The sequence below is a fragment of the Bactrocera neohumeralis genome, unplaced genomic scaffold (assembly GCF_024586455.1).
Source record: "Bactrocera neohumeralis isolate Rockhampton unplaced genomic scaffold, APGP_CSIRO_Bneo_wtdbg2-racon-allhic-juicebox.fasta_v2 ctg100, whole genome shotgun sequence".
Lineage (NCBI taxonomy): Eukaryota > Metazoa > Arthropoda > Insecta > Diptera > Tephritidae > Bactrocera > Bactrocera neohumeralis.
The window spans coordinates 674,963-698,781 of NW_026089625.1; the positions used below are offsets into that span (position 1 = coordinate 674,963).

General features: G+C 31.5%; 2 protein-coding genes across 2 annotated transcripts; both read left to right on the plus strand.

The window, feature by feature from the left end:
- The first annotated feature begins 1,671 nt into the window (after positions 1–1,671).
- Positions 1,672–3,867, plus strand: LOC126766365 (odorant receptor 49a-like). Its single transcript, XM_050484157.1, has 4 exons — positions 1,672–2,473; positions 2,658–2,859; positions 3,085–3,240; positions 3,306–3,867. Exons 1-4 carry the CDS (start codon positions 1,701–1,703, stop codon positions 3,357–3,359), a joined length of 1,185 nt encoding a protein of 394 aa, XP_050340114.1. The 5' UTR covers positions 1,672–1,700; the 3' UTR covers positions 3,360–3,867.
- A 986-nt stretch (positions 3,868–4,853) lies between these two features.
- LOC126766366 (guanine nucleotide-binding protein subunit gamma-e) lies at positions 4,854–22,733 on the plus strand. The gene is made up of 4 exons (XM_050484158.1): positions 4,854–5,063; positions 11,804–11,945; positions 16,510–17,286; positions 17,338–22,733. Exons 2-3 carry the CDS (start codon positions 11,833–11,835, stop codon positions 16,613–16,615), a joined length of 219 nt encoding a protein of 72 aa, XP_050340115.1. The 5' UTR covers positions 4,854–5,063; positions 11,804–11,832; the 3' UTR covers positions 16,616–17,286; positions 17,338–22,733.
- The last annotated feature ends 1,086 nt before the right edge of the window (positions 22,734–23,819 follow it).

Consider the following 23,819-nt stretch of genomic DNA (forward strand, 5'->3'; position numbering starts at 1 on the left):
TTATGTCGCAACACAAATACATATATTATTCATACATGTATATTTACATTGCATTATAAACGAGTATATAAATAAGCATAAATGGGTCAGGCATCCTAATTTAAATCGAACCGATATTTTCTAGTCAGTCTTGTATCAGAATCGTACGTAATTAGTCTCCACGTAATTTTTAGACTAAAGAATTGCTCTAGTATTGATTGTCCTAAGCTTAGCTTTGTATACACAACTGGTTTGCATAGTATGTATTTTTCTATAAAAGCGTGTTTTAAAAAAAATACGATTTTTTAAAACTTGTTTTCAAGAACTCTTCAATATAAGTTTAATGCTCAATATTTCTGGATATTGCAATAATACAATGCAGTTTTATAGTATTCGTAATAGCTAATAGTCCAAAAGTAAATCAACTTCACTTCAAGAAGATCAATATGGAAAATACCTAATTTAATTTAAAGTAGCTTTAGCGCAATCTCATTCATTTTGCATATTCATAGAGTAATCAAATCAGTTACTTAGTTTTGCAATGCGTTAAAAACCTTTACACTTTTTTTGAAAACACCTTAATAATCGCAGATCATATTTCCAAAGAACTATTCTTGAATACGCCAACTTTTGTCAAGTGTTTGGTTTTACAAATAAATTTTCAGGGCCGTCGAAAGTTTGACACCATAAGGAAATAGTATGCCTAATTATACGCATGTATGCAAGTGTTTCAATTACTCAGTAAAGAATAAATAAAGTGTTCGAAAAAATGTTTTAGAATCTCCCATTTTCTTAAGGATTATGAAATGGAAAAAGTTCAAATTAATTGCTGTCTACTTCATTAAAACTAAGCGATTGATGATGCTTTGCTTTTCATGAGTTTTTGTGAGTGTAAAGAATTATTGCACAGTTAAAGATATTTTGTATTTCTCAAATTGTTTTCGATTTTCTTAACAATGAATTTTAATCTTATAGATTTAAGGTCATCAATTAATTTTTATTTCATCATTTTTAAGGATTCAGGTAAGTGCAGAAAAAAATGAAATTGCAATTATATAAAACCTTATCTTCAAAATTTATAAATAGAAAATATGTATAAAATAGAAAAATAAATAGTTAATTCATTTAAGTACTTTTGTTAAAAATTCTTTAATTTCTCATGATAACATACATATACTTCAATATTATAAAATATTAATTTTAATTAATTTATCTTTGCGTAGCCCACGCAAAATTTCGTGAATACATCTCGTGAAATGAAAAGTTTACGAATGTATGACAGCTACATTTACTCAAAAAAATTAATTAAATTTGTTATCATATAAGTAGATGACATACAAACTGACCGATCAAAGTTCTTGTAATATAGTTTTCTTTTTATTTGTGAAGGGTATTATTGCTTCGGTGCAAATGTTTCTGCGAATCGCTGTTGATATACTATGTATGTATGTATGTATGTACTCATATTAAATATTTATAAATACTACGTTGTCCTGATCAATCAGAATTTTTCCAAACACTAATTCATTTAAAATGCTCTTTTTCTTTAAAGATATACAAAAACCACAAATGCAATAACCACAAGCTTGCCACATAATTAATGTGCATTATACTCTAAAAAATATATATAAAGGACCCCTTAGTCAACATATGTGTTTAACGATTTGATACTAGCTGCTGTGAAAACAAAACAAATATAGTCTACTAAACTGACGAATAAAATGGATTTTGTTCAATTTTTTTGGTTTCCTAATGCTTTATATCGCATAGTGGGTTATGATTTTCAACAATTGCCACGAGCAAATTGGCGACAGGCTTTAATGAAAGCATTTCTTATATTTACGACAATAAGTGGTATATGCACGCGCATCTATATGCTATTCCAATTGCGTGAACTGATTTTAAGTGGTGACATTTTGAATAGCTTTCGTTTAGGTGTATATATATCTTATGCTATTGATTCAAATGTGAAATTTTTTGTATTTCTTCTGAATGCAAAACGTCTTCGTGTAATTTACCAATCTCTGTCTAATGAGTACCCAATGACGTCTATTGAACAAAAATTATATCAAGTGGATAAATACAGCTTTAAACGTGCCCGTATAATGATTGTTTCTTATCTAACGGTAACTAATTCGATACTTATTGGGCCAATGCTCCAGTCAATTTTCATGTACATAATAGATTTATTTCGTTACGGTTATGCTGCAGCAGCATTTTCATATTTGCATCCAACACCAATGTCATATAACTTTAACTATTGTACGCCGCATTATTACATTCTCATCTATATTTCGGAATACTTAAACGGGCATTTTTGTACAACAACAAATTTGGGAACGGATTTATATGTGTGCACTTTTGCGGGACAATTTTGTATGCAGCTGGAATATTTGGGATCCTCACTGGAAGCTTATGAGCCTAGCATGGATAACTCAAAGGCAGATTGTGAATTTTTGATGGAATGGATAAGAAAGCATCAGTTAATGTTGGAGTAAGCTATATTTCATACATATTTTATTTTGTAATCACTCACATAAAATATGATGCCTGTAAACAAATATGCATTATACCATATGAACATAAATTCTCGGTTTGTGAATGAGTACTACTAACTTATGGTAATATATTTTTATATTACATGTATTAATATTTAAACTAAAATTTTTAATTTACAGCCTTTGTAGCGAACTAAATGAAGTTTTTGGAACAACTCTATTATTTAAATTAATATCAAATTGTGCCGTATTTTGCATAATTGTTGTGCAACTGAAGTTGGAGGGCTTTGGTTTCGGATTCTTAAATTTTCTCAGCTTCTTTTTCGTTACTGTTGCCCAATTCTTTATGGTATGTCAATATGGACAGAAGCTGATTACCATTGTAAGTTCCTTTAATCGCAATTATTCCGTTATCGGGTGTAATGGTGCTTCTGCCTCCAATTGTTAAATTATTAAAACATTTAATTAGTGAAATGGTAAAACATCTACAAATTTTTACATGTTTTACCAAAAATTCCATAGGCAGCAAGCAGTTTTATTGCACCCCTAACGTATTTAACAGGGTTATGAACTTATATACGTGTCGTAATTATTTTTATACTTTTAGAGTGAAAACTTAGCACTATGTGCATACAAAAACCGTTGGTATAATGGCTCGCAAACATACAAAACCTTATTATTTAACATAATTGCGCGTGCGCAGAAACCAGCCCGGCTGACCGCAAAAGGATTTCAACCTATATCGCTGGCGACCTTTCAAATTGTGAGAAGTTGAAAATTATCGAATCATTTAAAATATGTAATTAATTTTTTTTTATCTTACCCTAGGTAATGACGATGACCTATCGCGTATTCGCGGTGCTGCAACGTGCTTTGGATTAGTATAATTAATATTTTATTGTTTATAAAAAATATTTTGATAATTCATCTTGTACGCAATATATACATAGTAGGTATACAAAGCTAAATAAAGATTCTAACTACGATACCTTCATAACGAAAATGATAGTGCGAAGTTCGAACCTAAAATGAAAAGCAAAGTAACATAAAAATTCGAAATCCAGTTTTTGATATATTACGAAACACTACATCGTACTACCTACATGTACACAACTTTAAGCTTCAAATTATAGCTGAAATTAAAGTTTTATTTCAATATGTGTTTTATATATAAATTTTTTTATTCTATTAAACTTATGAAAAATGGTTTTAGTTTGCATCTCAGGAGACGATATACCCAAATGGTAACTATTAAATGCGTGTGAAATGTTTGGAGGTATGTGCAAAACTATATTAAAAAATTAAATTGTTTAGTAATTATACATTCGTTATAATGTAAGGGTGCCTGTACATTTAATAAAGTCAACCAGAATAATGGAAATTAGCAGAAGTCCTGAACCATTTTTTCTAATTTTAACACTTATTCAAGAAAAGTTGCGCACTTAATTTCTGACTTATTTTGATAGTTATTAACCGTTGTATGAAGTTCATACATAATTCTGTTTCACGAACGGACACACAGACATATATATATATATGTATGTATGTTAATATTAGTTTAAGATGTTAAAAACAACTTTGCTGAATGCTGTGTTAGTATTATATAATTACATCAACAACCTATGAGAGACCGTTGTTACTGTCAGAAAAGTTAGCACATTCAGTTCATACTTTTAATATTTGTTGAGCGACGTTTCAGTCCCATTTTTAAAAGTACTTTAAAAGCGCATACATTCTTTTCGAAAGCAAATGTAGTTCGTTATTTCACATTCATATACACATGTAACAAAATGCCGTCATTTAAGGTTCACTGCTAGGCGCTTTAAAGCTCTGTCTTGCATTGGCAATATTCTATTTGTTGGTTGCCATGTAGTTTCATGGTCTACATATGTATGTATATTCAAACTCGTGCCGTGTTGTCTATGTTCTTTCTATTCCACAAATTTCAACTTCTACGGAACCAGCAGGTACCCGGCTGGTGTATAAGCTGACTACTACAGACATATATATTACATTTTATATGTCTGCCACAATCGATCTTCGCAGTAATGGTGTAACAGTAGCATATATGTACATGCTGCAGTGATGGGTGAATATATGGGCGAACAACCTTAAAGGCAACACCATTAAAAATTGCTAAAGCAATTTTTAATTTTATTGCTTTCGATTTTTCGCGCTCTTTTGCGCCGTCGTAGTTTTGAGTTTTGTAGACCATCTAGACTCGTGTAGCAGTCAGTCGGCGGTCGTTTGATAACTGTTAATTGTGTGCCTCCAGCGATACGTTCATGCTACTAATTTGATTATAATTTTGTATAAGTATTGAATTACATACATATTTCGGTAATGTGCTTTTATTAAATTAACGCATATAGAGTGTACAAAGAACGTATGAGACTCAGTACAGTTAAGGAAAGCTCTCCGCTTGACATACAATTGCTGCTAGAATACTACATCGTGAACTTTAAATTTCAAAAATACATATTCGAAGCAATAGTTTTTAAATTTTGTAATTTTTGTATTTAAGCAGTAAACTGTTTTGGTGCGAATTTTCGGAAGTACGTGAGCTGTTAATCATTTTAATAGGTGGTAAGTTATTTCAAATATCTAATGCGGATCTAATCTTTAAAAAATATATCTGGAGGATTAATTTCTTTATTCGTAATAGTATCTTAACATTTTCCAAAGCAATATTGGGTTTGTTCTCTTAAATTAAACGAGATAGGGTTATTATATAAAAATTGATTTACGTATACTTTTATAACGACATCTTTCTAAAGTTCTTAAATATAATATATTTTTTTGTTGCGAATATAGTGATTTTCATGTTAATGCAAACGAGACTGTAAACGCATCCAAGGAATTTTCAAAAAAATTCCATTAATCTTTTCAGTCAAGACTGTATAAATATGTGAATGGACCGTTAAAAACTCCGTCCGCAATAAATTTTTCTACTTTAACTTCCGGGCGGGCTCTGAGTGTGCTCCACCGCTGCCAAGCATTTTTGATGCCGCATGCCGCTAACTCTCGCACTAGACGCTTGGAAAAAAGCTCATTGCGCTAAATGTATCAAAATTACAATTTTGTACAGTCCACTCTGAAATTTATTAATTGTAACTATCTGTCATAAAAATCTGTTCATAAATAAAATTTGACAAATTGAAAGAGTACCATGAAACTGTGAAAATTAAATGTTTTAACAATGATCTCTCCTTCTAAGGAGTGACATATTTATATATAATGTAAAAAATAAGAATGTAGTAATCCCAGAAATTGCCAGAAATACTTCTGAAGTTGAGAATATTTTGGCGAATCGATAGATCAAACATATCTTGAATATTTACTTCCTATCAAATATTGACTTCTAAACGGTATTATTTTAGTATTATCTCCATCTTCTAATATTTGTTATAACTATTCACAGAAAAAATTAATAAAACAAATACGAATACTTTTAATAGTAACATTGCTAATATGTTCGAATAATTAAATTATCGTTTTAATAAGTTCAAAATATAACCAAATACATTAAAATGAGAGATTTTAGATTTTCAATGCAAAAACCATATTTCATATATTATAAATTTTGCAAACGATATTACGTATAGTAGATGGTTTTACGAAAGGCGAGTCATGCAACAATTATCAATTATCGAGATCATAAGTGTAAATATATACGTATTTTATGAAATGATATGGTGTTTTCCTGAGTGGCTTATTTTTATTTAAGAAATTCTAGTTTTAAACTAGTATATTCTATGCGTAATTATATAAAAAACTTTAGTTTGATTTGAGGTAATGGTATGTACACATAGGCCGAATTTACATGTATACATACTCAAATTGTCGATATGCCATTAAAAAACCAAAACAGAGACAACTAATCCAATTAAGATGTTTTAGGTTGCGATTCCTACATTTCTGTGCTGTCTTTTGCATAAATTGCTTGAAAGCTTACGTTTGACTCTCTACTTTCATACACAATGAGTTTTTATATTCATCATTAAACATATACATTTCATTTAACATTTCTGCAATGTTGATAACATTTATACCCTTGTATTGCACAAAATTTCTTTAGTGTATTAAAAGTTAAAATGAAATTCAGAATTTAAGCGAAAAAAGGCGCTCACTGTTATACTACTCTCTATTTCTATTAATTATCCCATACATGATGCTCGAAAATTATATAAATGTATAAATGATTACGTAGTGCGTATTCCGTAGGAACAAATATTTATTTTTAATTCTACTTACAAACTATGCGATAAAGGTTCTGAAATGGATATAAATACGTCTAAAAACATTTATACGGATAAAATATTTGAGATATTGATTAAAGTAAGTATAGTGCGCTAGATACTACAGTTCAGACATTAACATTACTTTTAATACCCTGAACAGAGTATATTAAGTTTGCCACAATAGTTGTAATATCCAGAAGGAAAAATAAATTGGAGGATGGAGTCATGTGTAGAAATTCAAGCAAGTGAGGAAAGTTCTCTGATCGCTATTCACTTGGGAGTGGCCAGAAATGATTCTTTTACACATGGCTCAAGCAGCTCACTACTTCCGGTCTTTGACCAAGTATCCTCTGGGTAGCCTAAGAACATCCGTTCGAAGGCGAGCTAATGTGAGAAGGCGCAACATTCCCTACATAGGGTTGTACGCTGGGTTTGGGACCCGCCACGCAAAAAAACACTACACTCGCTACGACTCGGAGCACTATCTTATTGCAGCTAAGATTCGCACCCGCCTCTGTGCAGCAAAAAACGCACGCCAACAAACACAAGGAAGGTTCGACGTCGAGAAACTGCAATCACAACAGACAGCCGAACGATTTTCTACTCGGCTTGCACTCCTGCTCTCTGAGAGCACTCGTCAACAACTCGGTATAAGGGAACTGTGGGACGGCATTTCAAACTCCTTACGTACAGCTGCAAGCGAAACCATTGGTTTTCGGAAAGTACAAAAGAACAGCTGGTACGACGAGGAGTGCCGTGTCGCAGCGGAGAGAAAACAGGCTGCCTACCTCGCAACGTTACGATCGACCACTACACGTGCGGGATGGGATAGATACCGAGAGTTGAAGAGGGAAGCGAGACGCATTTGCAGACAGAAGAAGAAAAAGGCCGAAATGCGTGAGTACGAAGAGCTTGATAAGCTGGCCGACAGGGGTAATGCTCGAAAATTCTACGAAAAAATGCGGCGGCTTACAGAAGGTTTCAAGACCGGAGCATACTCTTGTAGAACCCCCAAAGGTGATCTAGTCACTGATGCCCAGAGCATAGTTAAATTATGGAGGGAACACTTCTCCAGCCTGCTGAATGGCAGTGAACGCACAACACCAGGAGAAGGAGAACCCGATTCCCCAATCGATGACGATGGAGCAGACGTTCCATTACCCGACCATGAAGAAGTTCGAAGAACAACAAAGCGGCAGGGGCCGACGGACTACCGGCCGAGCTATTCAAACACGGCGGCGAAGAACTAATAGGGAGCATGCATCAGCTTCTTTGTAAAATATGGTCGGACGAGAGCATGCCCAACGATTGGAATTTAAGTGTGCTATGCCCAATCAATAAAAAAGGAGACCCCACAATCTGCGCCAACTACCGTGGGATTAGCCTCTTCAACATCGCATATAAGGTTCTATCGAGCGTATTGTGTGAAAGATTAAAGCCCACCGTCAACAAACTGATTGGACCTTATCAGTGTGGCTTCAGACCTGGAAAATCAACAATCGACCAGATATTCACCATGCGCCAAATCTTGGAAAAGACCTGTGAAAGGAGAATCGACACACACCACCTCTTCGTCGATTTCAAAGCTGCTTTCGACAGCACGAAAAGGAGCTGCCTTTATGCCGCGATGTCTGAATTTGGTATCCCCGCAAAACTAATACGGCTGTGTAAACTGACGTTGAACAACACGAAAAGCTCCGTCAGGATCGGGAAGGACCTCTCCGAGCCGTTCGATACCAAACGAGGTTTCAGACAAGGCGACTCCCTATCGTGTGACTTCTTCAACCTGCTCCTGGAGAAAATAGTTCGAGCTGCAGAACTAAATAGAGAGGGTCCCATCCTCTATAAGAGTGTACAACTCCTGGCGTATGCCGATGATATTGATATCATCGGGCTCAACACCCGCGCCGTTAGTTCTGCTTTCTCCAGACTGGACAAGGAAGCAAAGCAAATGGATCTGGTAGTGAACGAGGCAAGACGAAATATCTCCTAACATCAAACAAACAGTCGTCGCACTCGCGACTTGGCTCTCACGTCACTATTGACAGTCATAACTTCGAAGTTGTAGATAATTTCGTCTATTTAGGAACCAGTATTAACACCACCAACAATGTCAGCCTGGAAATCCAACGCAGGATAACTCTTGGCAACAGGTGCAGGTCTCGACGAACAAAAACCAAACTCTATAAGTCGCTCATAATTCCCGTCCTGCTATATGGTGCAGAGGCTTGGACGATGACATCAACTGATGAGTCGACGTTGCGAGTTTTCGAGAGAAAAGTTCTGCGAAAGATTTATGGTCCTTTGCGCGTTGGCCACGGCGAATATCTCATTCGATGGAACGATGAGCTATGCGAGATATACGACGATATTGACATAGTTCAGCGAATTAAAAGACAGCGGCTACGCTGGCTAGGTCATGTTGTCCGGATGGACGAAAACACTCCAGCTCTGAAAGTATTCGACGCAGTACCCGCCGGGGGAAGCAGAGGAACAGGAAGATCTCCACTCCGTTGGAAGGACCAAGTGGAGAAGGACCTGGCTTCGCTTCGAATATCCAATTGGCGCCACGTAGCGGAAAGAAGAAACGACTGGCGCGCGGTTGTTAACTCGGCTATAATCGCGTAAGCGGTGTCTACGCCAATTAAGAAGAAGAAGAAAAATAAATGCCAAAGAATGTGGTTTCGAATGATAAAAAAATTCCCCATTAAAATTAAAGTTTCTGTTTTTCTTCTTTATAAAAACGGAAACCTCGAAATAAATCTTCCTTTATATACGCGAACTAGTCCCTTTGATTTTAAGATTTTGCATACGTTCCCCAAGAAACTGCTTATTTGTCGAAACTGCTAATGTCAGACCTCTATAGCATATATGTAGCTACTATACAAAATGATCGGTCCAAATCAAGTACTTGTACTTGTAGGTACTCGTTCACATCAGCCAAAATCAAAATCAAGTTGTTGTATAAAAGACAATATATCTTCGCAAATTGTTTAAATCGGACCACTACAGCGTATAACTTCTATTCAACTGTGCGATCCAAATTAAGGCAAGGATTTAGACTTGAAGGTTGTTTAAATCAGAAATAACTAACAAAACATTTTCCGTTGGATGCAAACCGCTGATTCATGTCCAAGAAAACGCAAAGGAAATGTCGACTAACATACAGCTGTGTGCAAAATAATAGGAGTGCCCCTAAGAAAAATTTTTAACCCAAAAAAATTATCAAGTCAGAACATGAACGTCAAGCACTATTCACGAAATATCTCTAACGGTATTTCGCGAGTAAAACACAAAGCATACACTTCAGCTGTTTACATTATTTGCAATGTTATGAGTCAAATCTGTGTCGGTCACTGAATTGCGCTGTTCACAAAAATAGGAGTGTGTGTGTTGAAAAACATAACTTTGTATTTTTTTTTATTGTGATGTACTCCTATTATTTTGAACACAACTGTACATATCTTTAAGAGGAGTTCACATTTCTCCCTTGCTTGAAATTGGTGAATTGAGTCATTAACTAGTTTTATTTTACGGAATAAGATATTCGGAAAGTAATAATTTGACCGTTATTTGAAATGTTTGCTCTAAAATATTACTGAAAATTAATTTAACATTGTTAAAGATAATGTTATACCTAAAAGTATATTGAGTGCGAATGATACTCTAATTGAAATATGTAACATTGAGAGCTTTAGTTAGTGTCATCTGAGGTCGTAGATGTTGAATACAAGAAATTATTTTTTTTATGTGCATTACTTTTATTTATTTGCTTATCGAATGGGTAGATCTTATTTATGTTTAATCATTATCTATATATTTCCGCCAATTACTTGCGATTAGAATTCGAAGTCTCAAATTTGATTTGTATAAAAATATTGTGATTTTAATCACCGTACTTTACTATTGCACTCACTCTCAATTCCATGCTGCATTTTTCATATCATTGCGCATGTTCTGGCTTAGTTACTGGTATATCCAGGCATCTGAATATATTTGTTCATTCAAATATATATGTACATACGTAAAGGACTGAAGCAAGTGTATAAACAGGGATAATTTGTTGAACCGATTCTTTCTATGATGATATACTGAATTGCTCAAGTGGGCAAATTTTTACCAAATCTAAAATGTTTCATAGCTTAAATATAATTTTTTTTTGTTATGGCTCCAACTCCATAGTTTGCAGGATGTTGTACAATTTGTATATGTATGTATGTATAGTATTTAAATGTAAGACATCTCGTTGAAGTGTTATTGAAGATTTCTTGCAAGGCAACAAAAATTTTCCCGGGTTAACCTATAGAAAGCATATCTGTGGACGTTGGCACACGTTGTTTGCATGAGTAGATTTAGACTCCTTGCCGGTTTATGTCCATGTTATTCTAAGAGTTATCCAGAAAAGAGCTCCATTCTTACAAATTAAGAAACTAAATAAAATTAAAAGAAAAATTGGAGAGTTCTGATTATGAGAGAAATTCCGAACGAGTTTCCAACAAATTTAAAACAGCAAGAGAGTTCGTAAGCTGTAAAGCGCCACGATTTATGTTATAAGCTTTATGGTTTACAAGAAACTTAACAGTAACAGTGGGTGTGGTTCCAAAAATATGTAACAATGTAGGATATTTCAAAGGATATTGTGTATTCTTGAACAACCCGATTTATTTTTACATGATTTAGTGAACTAAGTATTGAGTGACATTAGTCGTTTTTTCTTTATATATGCATTCCAAATATACAATGTACAATAATAATGCATAGTCGGATAATAAAACAATATACCCTATAAAATATGATGCATAAGGTAAGTGGTTGCGTGCGTTATACGGTTAGAATTACACATTAAAAACTGGCCCAGGGAAAAGTAGAATAGCATGATTAGAGTGAGCGGTAAAAGTCCAGAGAGTGTTGTATTGCGCGCGCCTGGGAAATTGAAATTTTGTACATACATTCGTGATTGGGAAAATATTTGTATTTGTAACACAATTCCAACAATAACTACACTTATTATTTTACTCTCAATATAATCGTTTGCACTCAATTCATAGTATGTACTCTCATCTTTTTTTCTCTAAAAATTTCCAGGGGTGGTATGTGGATGAATTTCAGCCGTCATGGATCCCAGTGCTCTACAAAACATGGATCGGGACGCATTAAAGAAGCAAATTGAGAACATGAAGTACCAGGCTTCGATGGAACGATGGCCATTATCTAAAAGTATTGCAGAGTGAGTATCGTATTTAAATTTTGAGACAATTTATTTCTTAGAATTTGGAAAATAGTTTTATTATATGCGCAATAAATAAAAATATGCTGAATTATGTCAAATACAAATTTGATATATGGAAATTTGTATGTGAAATTGTGTAGTGTATTTTGTTCACACGCCTAAAAATATGCTTGAATACCTTAAAGCTGTACAACAAAAAAGTAAGGTGTGTGTACAATACCCTCGATTCATACCAGCTATGGTTTATGTATTAACTTGTGAATCGCTCGAATATTCAAAATTTGTATATAATGAGTATACATTCGCAATTCATATTTTAGCAGACAAAATATCGACTACAATTGGACTATCTATATTCATCACAAAATATATAAAAGTTGGCAAAAGTTCTTTACAAAATGTGTGTGATAAAGATACAAAGAATAACAAACACATAAGCTAAACATAATTCATACCAATTGTATTAATTTGACTAAATTTGTTTAACTACCTCATACCATCTCATAGATTTAAAATGCATATACGAATAAATTAAAAATCAGAATATTGATTAAATTTTACATAACGAGAGTTCTAATATGTTTCAGCGCTTTGTGTGCCTTCTATGCTATACTTGCCACTAAGTTTCAAAAGGCTTTAGAATACGAATTAATATTTTTGAGTTTAATTAGTTAAATTAATTAACATATTTATATACATATGTATATTATATATTATTATATGTACTATAACCTGATTAAATTTTATCTAAAAAAATTTACTTTAAGTAACATCAATTGTAGTCAATACTCGCTATGAATTGTATACTTTGTTGTAATAAATGCCAAGGCTAATGCAACATAACTTTTCGTTCATTTCTTAATTTGTTATATTTTTTGGTTATACTATATTAAATATTTAAAATTGTGTATTAAAGTTCATAAACTTTGATTAATATCAAATATAGAAAAATAAGCATATCACCTTTACATAAAGGCCCACATAGCAAACAGTTAGTATTGATTGAAATATAATTTACTGCAATATTTATTTAATAGTAAAAATTGTTTCTTAGCAATCATACCTCTTTAAATAATAATATATCCAAGCTTATGATTTATTTATTGTAAAATATTTCATTGACGGTCAACCGAGAGTTCGAAAATCATTATATTAGATGTTTGGAGATGAGGCGAAATCAACTTTACCCATTTTCCATACTGGGAGAAATTGTCTATTTCATATAGTTTCCCAATAGGCATGTGCAAAATGTGGTTCGAAATGGTAGAGCACTTGATGAAATAAAATATGTCTCCCAAAAGTTAGAGCTAAACCACTTATTGTACAATTATATATCAATTCATATGCGAACCTAATGTGTTACATTTATGGTTAAATTTAATACTTATGACATTTTTCGTTAGAGAATTATCGCACTTTTAGTAGTAAAATAACAGTTGTGTGGGAGGTGGGCGTGGTTACAAAAATGTTTTCGTTAAGTTTGGGATAAGCTCTCTCTAATATAGTTTGTATATCAAAAAGCTACCGTACCAGTGGGAACCAATTCGCATATACAAGGTGCATTCCAAAGTAAACAGTACTTTTTGACTCTAGCGCCCCCTGGAGGCGCCATCTATACTGACGACTGGTGCGTTAGAGTCTGCTATCTTTATCGATTGTCCAGTGAGACATTTCATAGATTGGAAGTGAAGTTTTTGCGTTTTAAGTGTCAGTATGTTTGTGTTATCGGTACGAAAATGAGCTTCGAAGAAAGAGCCAACATTAAATTTTGTTTTAAAACTGGTAAAACTTTTACCGAAACGTTTCAATTGTTGAAATAAGTTTATGGCGATGATTGCCTATCCCGTAGCAGAGTGCACGAGTGGTTTCAACGTTTTCAAAGTGATCGTGAGGAAATAAATGACGATCAACATGTGGGCCAATCAAAATCCGTGATCACCGGAAATTTCATCGAAACTGTGCGTGAATTCATCAAAACTCAGCCGAAATCATCATTGAAACTCATGGAAATGGAATTGAACATCTCCAAAACATCGATGTATCGCATTTTGACCGAACATTTGGGCTTACGAAAGGTGTGTGCACGGTTTGTTCCGCACAAATTGACTGACGACCAAAAACTGCTAGAATCCAACATTCGAAAGACGATTATTTGACCAAAAATCACATTTTAACCATTAACCACTCCCCGTATTCACCTGATATGGCACCGTGCGACTTCTTCCTTTTCGGAAAAATACATTTGCATTTTGAAAGGAAAGCGTTATGCAGACGTAGAGTCCATTCAAAAGGCTTGCATCGGCATACTGACGGCCATACCGGCCAACGAGCTAAAACACTCGTTCGACATGCTTTTGGACCAAGACTCATAGGTCTTAAATTAGCACCAAAGCCTTAAAAAGTATAGAGTATAATTTTTTTACAATGTCGATTTACACTTAAAGGTCCAGCACATTAATATACTATAAGAATTTCATATACTGTTTTCTATTTGGTTTTCGAACTTCTTACATATGTAAATGTAAATTACTACACTTAAATCTTATTATTTTTGATTACAATTTGTATTTATAAAACGTCACAAAGTAGAGCTTGAAGAGAAAGCATACAATGAGCGTGATTTTGCAGTTTCATAAACCATTAAGTAACCAAAAGAGTAAAATTTGCATCATTTTAGGGCACAGCATTTTGTAACCACCTCTCATTTGTTATGTATTTCATATACATAGTACATACATTATTTTTTGTCAAACTTAAGATACCTTTACTCTTTATACTCAATGATGAGGTCAATGAGTTTGACCTCGTTTGATGTTTTTATTCTACGTTTTAACAAAAGCATCACCTTACGGCCGCTATCACCACATAGTTTACACTTAATATACATATAGTATATCTATGAAACGAATACGAGCAGTGTTGATAATAATAGATGATTTAGTGTTAGTGTGTCAATTTATACTTTAAGAACTCAAAGTTAAATGAATTGAGATGAATATATTAAAATAAGGTAATATTACAAATAAAATAAGTGCATCATAATTATCTTGCTTATTCTTGATAAAGTCATAAATTTATTAACATTTTCTGATACAATATTTCGATCAGAGTTTTCTTATATAAATAATAAAAATAAAATCGTGTTCATTACAATTTAGTACTTTCAAGTAATATTAAAGCGGCATAGTTTAATTCAAAGTGGGTCAATATAAGCCATGGCTGCCTATTTGCCTATGGGTGATAAGACATGGACAGATAAGGTTGGTAAAATAGTTAGTGATAATAGAACATCTTTGCATTTGAAGACAGACACTAAGAAGATTTGAGAGTTTTGGGAATATCGAATGTACATTTCATATATCTACTTTTCTCTGTCAGCTTAGCTATGTGGCGCTAGAGCATTGAGTAAATATTTTTGCGGTTAACTACCAGATGCCTTCAGTACCTCGTATTACTGCAGTTAATTTGAATTTTAATTCTAATGCCGATCTGCTTATAGGTGCTATATATAGAGTGAAATACGCACTAACTACATAGTTACATAAATGGATAAGTGGTAACACATCATCAGGCCATTGATTTTGTTCAAAGCAAATATTGGCAAAACGTGACCAATGGCAAATATTTACATTCAAGTGGAATTTAGTTGACAGGAGAGTGAGGAACACAAAAATCATAATTGTGGTAACATGAGATGAAAAAATAACTAAAGAATGTGGCTGTTCAGCATATCTTTAATGGCTATTAATCACGTTGCAGTGCTTTTTTGCTGGTATTTTTTGCTATTATTTAACTAATATGGTGCTTTAAGCCGATCGAGAGGGAGTATAAATCAATCGAAAAGCTTTAGTTTTCTTCAAATACCTTTCAGCACCCAGATTAACTTCTGACAGAAGAACAGTCAAAACCTCCAAAATTGGATTGTCATAAAATATTACAAGTAAAAGATATTAACAAAAACAAATCAATACTGGAAAGCAGAACGAATACTAAATCCTTAAAGTATGATATTTATAATTGGAATATATGCTTAAATATTGATTTAACATACACATGTAATTATTAACAAGAAAAACGTCCACTTGGGCTGCATGGTGAATTGTAGGTATAACTAAATATGAAATCGTAACCGGCTTCCGATTTCTGGCCATGTTGTTTGATGTAAAAAATCTACAAGTCGAATTAAGATTACTTAGTAAGGAAAAAAGATATACATATGTCTATAGTGATTCGATCTGAATTATTTGTTTTGTAGTGTCACATAAAATGTTATGCCTTGTGGAGTAGTGTGTTGAGATGGAGAATGTTGTGTGTGTTTAGAGGGGGCGACTTGTACTCATTTAACCCCTTTTTTTTAAGATCTCCGATGCTTTCTTCTGGGTCTTACTAACTTCGGGGCAACCTTAAGGAAATACAAATATTTTGAAGGATGTATTTTGTTAAACTAATCTCTGAAGCATATTGTATTATGATAGCAACATATACTTACATATATTTATTTTTTGCATACTTCTAAGTATTGTACTATATAAATTACTTGTTCGTTTTCTCATATTTCCAGAATGCGATCTTTCATCGAGGAAAATGAGAAAAATGATCCTCTAATTAATGCCCCGGATAAGAAGAACAATCCTTGGGCTGAAAAAGGAAAATGCGTTCTTATGTAATATTATCGTAAACCGCAACAGTATGATACCAACATTCACAAGTATCCCATTTATTACTACAATCACCACAATAATACCACTAGTCAGAAAAATTTTGTCAATAATAAAAGTTATAAAACAAGGAATGAAAATAAAATAAATCAACCATTAAGAATACAACCACAAAATGCAATTAATGACTACAATAGCAACAAAGCAAACCTGCAACATTCAGATAGTCTTAATAAAATAAACTGTTTTAAAGAAATAACTGATTATAATAATTCCTTACATCCAGAAAATATTCAACAGCAGGAAAGTCAGTTAAAATTAAAGGACGGTGTAGATGGGGTTGAAAGAGAAAGAATAACAGAAGACTACAGCGAAAAGGAACAAAATGAAGTCGATGAATTCTTTCTAAATGAGGAAACAGTTACAGTATGTAGTAGCTATGGTAATAATTATTACAATAATAACAACAATTATTACTATCAAAATTATAACTTAAATTACAATCAACATCTGCATGAGTATTCGCATTCCAAAACCCAAAAATTAATTCACCAGTTAAAACGTCGTACCCTACGAGAAATTGTACAACGTCCAACTCTTATACACATTGTCGCTTTCTTCATGTGGTTCCACGGTAAATTTTGGGAATTCTACTATGAAACACTTTCTCGAAGATTACAGTAAGCAACAAAATTATTTTTATAAGTACTGAAATTAATTTTCGTATGTAGGTTTTTAGGTTAACAATTTAACGATTTTCTGGAAAATTAGCTATGGATAAACATCTTTCGTCAACGTAGTTGGTAGCGATTTCTCTTTGCTGGATTTGCTAACGCAACTGATTCTAACTAATTTTAGCTATTCGTTAAGCTCGTTAGCTGAATTTGGAGGCTAAGAAAACATTATGTATTCAGTTTAAATATGTGCATACAATATATTTAACAATACGAAAACATACATAGATTATTTTTTCGCTGAATCTAATATATGTACATGAGATGTACTAGTTACAAAATAACCAATCCAAAACTAATACTCAAATGAAATCTGACAAATCATCGTAGCCATTGACGTTCAATAAATATCTTTAGTTTCATGTTTTTAAGTTTTTAAGCTACTTAGTCTTAAAAATTTTGTTATTTTATATTATCTTCACGTGCTATTTTTTATTTAAAATTATCGTATACCTCAAATTTTCCCAATATAAGAGCAATTCTTAATTCTCCTAAGTAAATAAAATATGAAACCATATAAAAACAAACAACCAAAAATTCAAAATAATCGAAATTATTATTTTAGAAATCCTAATATGTGTATTATTATAAGTAGTTCTTGAGGATATATTACAAATACTTAATTGTAAAAGTCTAACATTAGTATTAAAAATCTGGTGATGGAAAAATACAAAAGATACAACCCTTATCCCACCCTATTTTTGAGTAAAGCATAATAAACACAATGTTATACGCGGAAATGATGTAATTAAAAACTTTAATTCATTTTCAACAATGCAGCCTTACAAATGAAATTAAGCGAAAAAGTGATATTACTTTTTGCATTCTACTTTCACGCGATCAAATCACATTCACCGTAACCAAAAGCAAATAATACGTGTTCACTATACACATTTTAAATTGAAATTTTCTATTACCTACATTAATTAAACTTATTACTGGGAAAATATAGTATATTCGTAGAAAGATGTATGAAGCCAATGCTACGATTTTTGATATTCAGAACTTTTTATAAAAATAAAACTTCGACATACATACATATAAATACTCGTATATTTGACTTTGCTAAACCAAGGAAGATTATTCACTATGATTTATTCAACATGCGCTATGTGCCTATCAGTAAACAAAAATTAATATTGAAATCATAGATTCCATAATGAATTCATGAAATGCTATTGGAACATTGTGAAGCTATCTTACTAGCTATTAAAACTTTACTTAAAAACAAAAAGTCAGTTGTGTTATTTCAAATGTATTTCGTTTTAAATTATTACTTTACTGAAAACATCAAAGCGAAATTTTTATCCGTAAGCATTTTTGCTTGCTTAATCAGGAAACTTTCTTTGCATACTAGTATGGTCAAAACGAAAGGTAATAAATACATTTTATAAAATCTTACCAAAAAAAATTAAAAACAGTGAACTAGTTTCAATATGTAGTATATATGTATATGGCTCATAGTTTCAGTATATGTTATAAATTACTTGTGACGCAATTTAATTGGATTGCTACATATGTATAACATTTCTTCTCACTGTTTTATTAGTTTCCGATATTATTAATGAATTAAATGAGGAAAGTAGAAAACAATTTCAACATAGTTCAAACAGTATGTATGTACTTTTAACATTTTATTGAAAAGGCCAAATAAGGCATTAATAATAAATAGGCGAAAGCAAATTAACAACATAATTTATATTTAATTATAGCTTAACATAAATTACAACAATATTCGTATGCAATTCGATAGCTTCAGTCATGTACTTAATTCAACATCAAATTATTCGAAAATGTCTCGCAATCGTATAATTCATCGAAAATGAGTAAATAAAATGAAACTTAATTATAAATTATAATGAAAAGGTGGCCAAAACGTAAGTAAATATATACAAAACTATATACACATACATACATATTATATATACAGAATATAAAGAAGTTGTCCTTCTGGTATATGTGCGCACTAAAAATATTTAGTAATTTTAAGAGTTATCAATTGTAAATGTCTCACAAAACTTATTAGTTTGCTTTCGTAAATAAAATATTAAAGTTACTCAATGGAATAACACCAAATAAAAATTTTATGAGTACTTAAAGTTAAAAGAACCATAGCCAATGTATCGATACAACACCTAACATAAAGTAACTTTACAAATTATACTATTTCAATTTTCTTACATCATACATACTTGTGTTAAACATTGAATTAACAACAGTACCAACAAAATAGTAGATATTTTCGTTTTTTACCAGGTTATCATGAACTTATTTATTATTAAAATAAAATTTATTCGAGAACTTTAAGCCAAAGTGTGAAAGGAAGTGGAAGAAAGTGTGTTGAAAATAAGTTGGAGTTCAGTAAAATAACTGAACTTGGCTGGCGATGAAGATAAAAAGAAAACAAACAAATACAACTGCAATTAAAAACAAACCCGACATTTACACATAAAAAGTAGTTGACAAACAGATGTCAAATTAGTGATGAGTACAACAAACGTAAAACTTAAAAATACACATCCTTAACAACAACACGAAGGAAGAGTCGTCATAATTTTAAGTCAACAAGCAACAAAAATACGAAATAATAAGTAAAAGTAGGTTTACTAAAATATTAAGACATGTTACATAAAAAGTAGTGGAAGCATATAACAACTTTAAATATTTGATCTTGAATATAATAATAAAAATAATATATGTGTGTTAACAAATGTAATCATTCCGAAAAAATACAATTTTAATAATAATGTGTGACGAAAAAATAGTAATAGTTTAAAAATAAATCAGAACCGGAGTTACTCCGACATTCATTAAAATGACTATCTGATAATTGAGCGTTAATTGCAGCTGAAAAATAGTGTTAAGATAACATTTAATAGCATGAAAAATCAAAACAACAATCGTTTAGTAAGTAAATATTAAAAGACACAACGGAAAAGTGTAAGGTGTAAAAGAAAAATGTCTTTATCCATATTAAAAAGGTGTGATTTGATTTTCTGAAACCGTTAGTTTCTGTGATTAGATAATTCATGAAACCGAATGAAATAACCAATAAGTTTTAAGTTACATCAGTTTAAAATGTATTAAAGTTATTACAAAAGTATTTCAGACAACGTAGAGAAAATATATATTTAAATTGGTTAAGTCACAAGATAAGTATATAATTGTCACACATGTATATGCATAATACTATCTACATAAACAAAATCTATATTCTTGAATAATACAATTATTTTGAACAAACATAAGTTTCCGGAATTTTGGGAAATTTGTACGAAAACTTACTTAAGAATAGCTCAGAACCAAAAAATATATCTTTATATGTTAAGAAGGTCAATGCTTATTTAAATAAAGGAGATAAAGTAAATTGAAGGCTAAGCAGCTGAGAAAAATATTTATAAAATATCGAAAATATGGCTAGGAAGCGAAAAATATTTGATTGCAGTCAAAATATTGAACTACAGATGTACAGACTGTGAAAACGAAGAGGCAGTGAGAACGAGCGAAAGATTTTGCGAAAAAACTGCCAAAATATCACCACAAACTAACAGCCAAGATTTTAAATGGGATGGATGTAATGGAGAGTTATTAAATTACTTCTACAATGGCTCATTTTACAAAATTCGAACACACAATTAGCAAATACGTTGAAAGTTGTATCGCATAGATGGAAACTTTTTCATCTTTTGATGTTAATCGATTAGAGATATGATAACAAAAAAGCTTTGACAATTAATCTATGCAAATAAATATGCATTTAATTCGACAAACAATTCGAAGAACAAAGAAAATAGCTAATATATGGTATTTTTAATTTAGAAAATTTCGTATACATATGTATGTCATTTCTATATACCCATATTGTTTTCAGATCATATTAAATGAATTTCTGTTTTCACAAACAATCAAAGCAGTAATAAGTTTGCCGAAAGCTCTTATGAAGCCTTAGAAATTAACCGTAGTAATGTTGTCATTTGTGCAGTTGTGCGACAATTGTTATGCGCGATACGATATATCACTGAGATAGGGTAGGAAACGTGTATTAATGAGGAGTCAGAACACTCACGAACAGCCACAGCATGAATGTGTGAAATCTGTGGTGATGATTTTGAGCGTGTAGGTGAGCTGGTAAGCTAGGATGATTGAATTTACATCTCCACATTTCTGCGTAACATATACATATATACTTGAAATTATTCAGTATAAGAAATAACAATACATACATATACCGCAAAAACAATTGTATTAGAAATTGTAATTTATTCAGCGTCCCCAAAAAATATTAACACAGTTTTTGAAGCGTGTAGTACTTCATAATTATATTGATATAGAAAAAAAATCTCTTCTACCTGTAATCAAAAACTAATGTAGTCTTACTTTTTATTGGCACGATTTTTTGCTCATAAACTCTTTAAAAAATAATCACTGAAGTTCGTTTTAAGCCGATATAGTATAGTATTTGTCAGAGCATCATCCTCGAAAATTTAATGTTAATTCTACTGAGAAATATAAACCAGTTCATAGAGGTTACAAATATTAAAATAGAAAATATACTCTTTGGAATCTGTAAGCTTAATCGTGTTATGAAAGCAGGATGTTATATGAACTGTTACATTTCAGCAGGTATGCTCGAGGAAAAAGGAAACGTTCTTTTGAAAGCACTATAACCACGAAATATCACAGTGATAACCACGAGTAAAACAAATATTAATTATGGATAAACGGAAATGTTAAACATTATAAAACGGAGTAGATGGCAAAGTCAAATTCAATGAGGTTAAACTACTGAGATCTCTAATATTTAGATATTTAGTAACGTAAGTTAATGTTGGCTCTCAAATTATAATAAACGATATTATTAACAAAAGAATTAGCAAAAATTATCAATTACAATGCATAACTATTAAAATAATAGAATTTAAATACCTTTTCAAAATATTACATTTTAATAATGTTACCAAAAGTATAGATTTATGATTACATGTAAACTCCAAGCGACTTGCATGTTAAATTGCTATATTATGCATTTTGCATACATATTAAATGCATAATAGTAGCTGCTTGAGCTTAAGATTAATTATAATTAAGAAATTGATTGATATTGAAAGTTGCCCAAATTTACCAAAATAAACTCTAAAGAGTTTCTAGCGGTCAACAACATCTAGACTGCGAATCAAAAAGAAAAAAATCTTTGTTTCATTTAGCACTTAGTTTAATGTATTCTACTTAGAATGACTAATTATACTTAAACGAGATATATAGAAATACAAGTTACAAACATAAGTTAGTGATGGTATTTAAACAAAAAACAAAAAAAAAAAAAAAAAAAAACCAACAAACGGAAAAACATCATTCGTAAAAACCTATAAAAAGAACAACAATTTAAATTCAAATACATATAGTAATACACAATTATTAAGAAGAAACCCTATTTATTTGTTTTATATACGAGTACACTTATATTATTGTGGGATATTAAAACAGGTAATAACCCTATATTCAGTAACAAGCAAAAAATTTTAACCACTCTTAGAAAAAATATTTGAATCGGCAAGAACTTTCAGTATACAATATATATGAAACTACAATTTTAGCCACTATTAGAAAGAAAAGCAAACGATTTCCAAACTAGAAATAATCTGTAACTCATAATGAGTAGTGAAAAAAATCACCAATAAAATGAAAAAATATTCCAAGTAAAAATCGAAACATCTTAGTGAAAAAGCACCTTCTAAGAAATTAAAAAAAAAAAATAAAAAGTATGCCTGCGTTTTATTTTTTACTCCACATTCGTCAAGAAATTGTTAATATGACAAATTAAAGCTCATAAATAAACATATTCAAAATATCCTTCAACTTCCCAACCCAACATATTGCGTTATTAGTTTTTAATATTGTCGCATGAATGTAAATTGAATTAAATTAAGTTTTTTTCTGTTCAATGTATTTTCAATTAGTTTGCGTTTTATAAAATATTTTGCAACATTAGTAGTTTGGCGAACCTACTAACATACATATGTAATAAATTTTGTCAAAATATCATTACACGGATATTAAGACTAAAGGTACATAAGTATCCAATCAAAAAAGGTTTATGAAATAAAAATATCCAATTTAGGTATCGACGTACATGCATCAATATACATACATACATACGTACACATGTATATGTATATAACGTCACGTTTTCGCCGGGATAAACTCTTAAACTAATGAACCGGTTTAAGTAAGTTTAGTACGCTGTGTTCAGTTTGATCTATTTTGAAAGATAAGAGAGTTTATATCTTGAAAGTAAAACAATTGATAAATAACAAAACGTATATGTATGTATGTATTTCTAAACAATTCTTAATTTTTTCCATTGACAAATATTTGTATCAATCATTTTCAAAATTAAACCTCAAGTACAATGCTTTTAAGTATTATACATACTGACAATCAAGTTTTCGCCTTCATTATTTTATAAATATTATTATTAT

Excerpts from the sequence above, each read along its gene's own strand:
- LOC126766366 (XM_050484158.1), top strand. The coding sequence starts at position 11,833 with ATGGATCCCAGTGCTCTACAAAACATGGATCGGGACGCATTAAAGAAG. Across the intron at positions 11,946-16,509 it reads TTATCTAAAAGTATTGCAGA|AATGCGATCTTTCATCGAGG; the intron begins GTGAGTATCGTA and ends TCATATTTCCAG.
- LOC126766365 (XM_050484157.1), top strand. The coding sequence starts at position 1,701 with ATGGATTTTGTTCAATTTTTTTGGTTTCCTAATGCTTTATATCGCATA. Across the intron at positions 2,474-2,657 it reads AAGCATCAGTTAATGTTGGA|CCTTTGTAGCGAACTAAATG; the intron begins GTAAGCTATATT and ends TTTAATTTACAG. Across the intron at positions 3,241-3,305 it reads CGCTGGCGACCTTTCAAATT|GTAATGACGATGACCTATCG; the intron begins GTGAGAAGTTGA and ends ATCTTACCCTAG.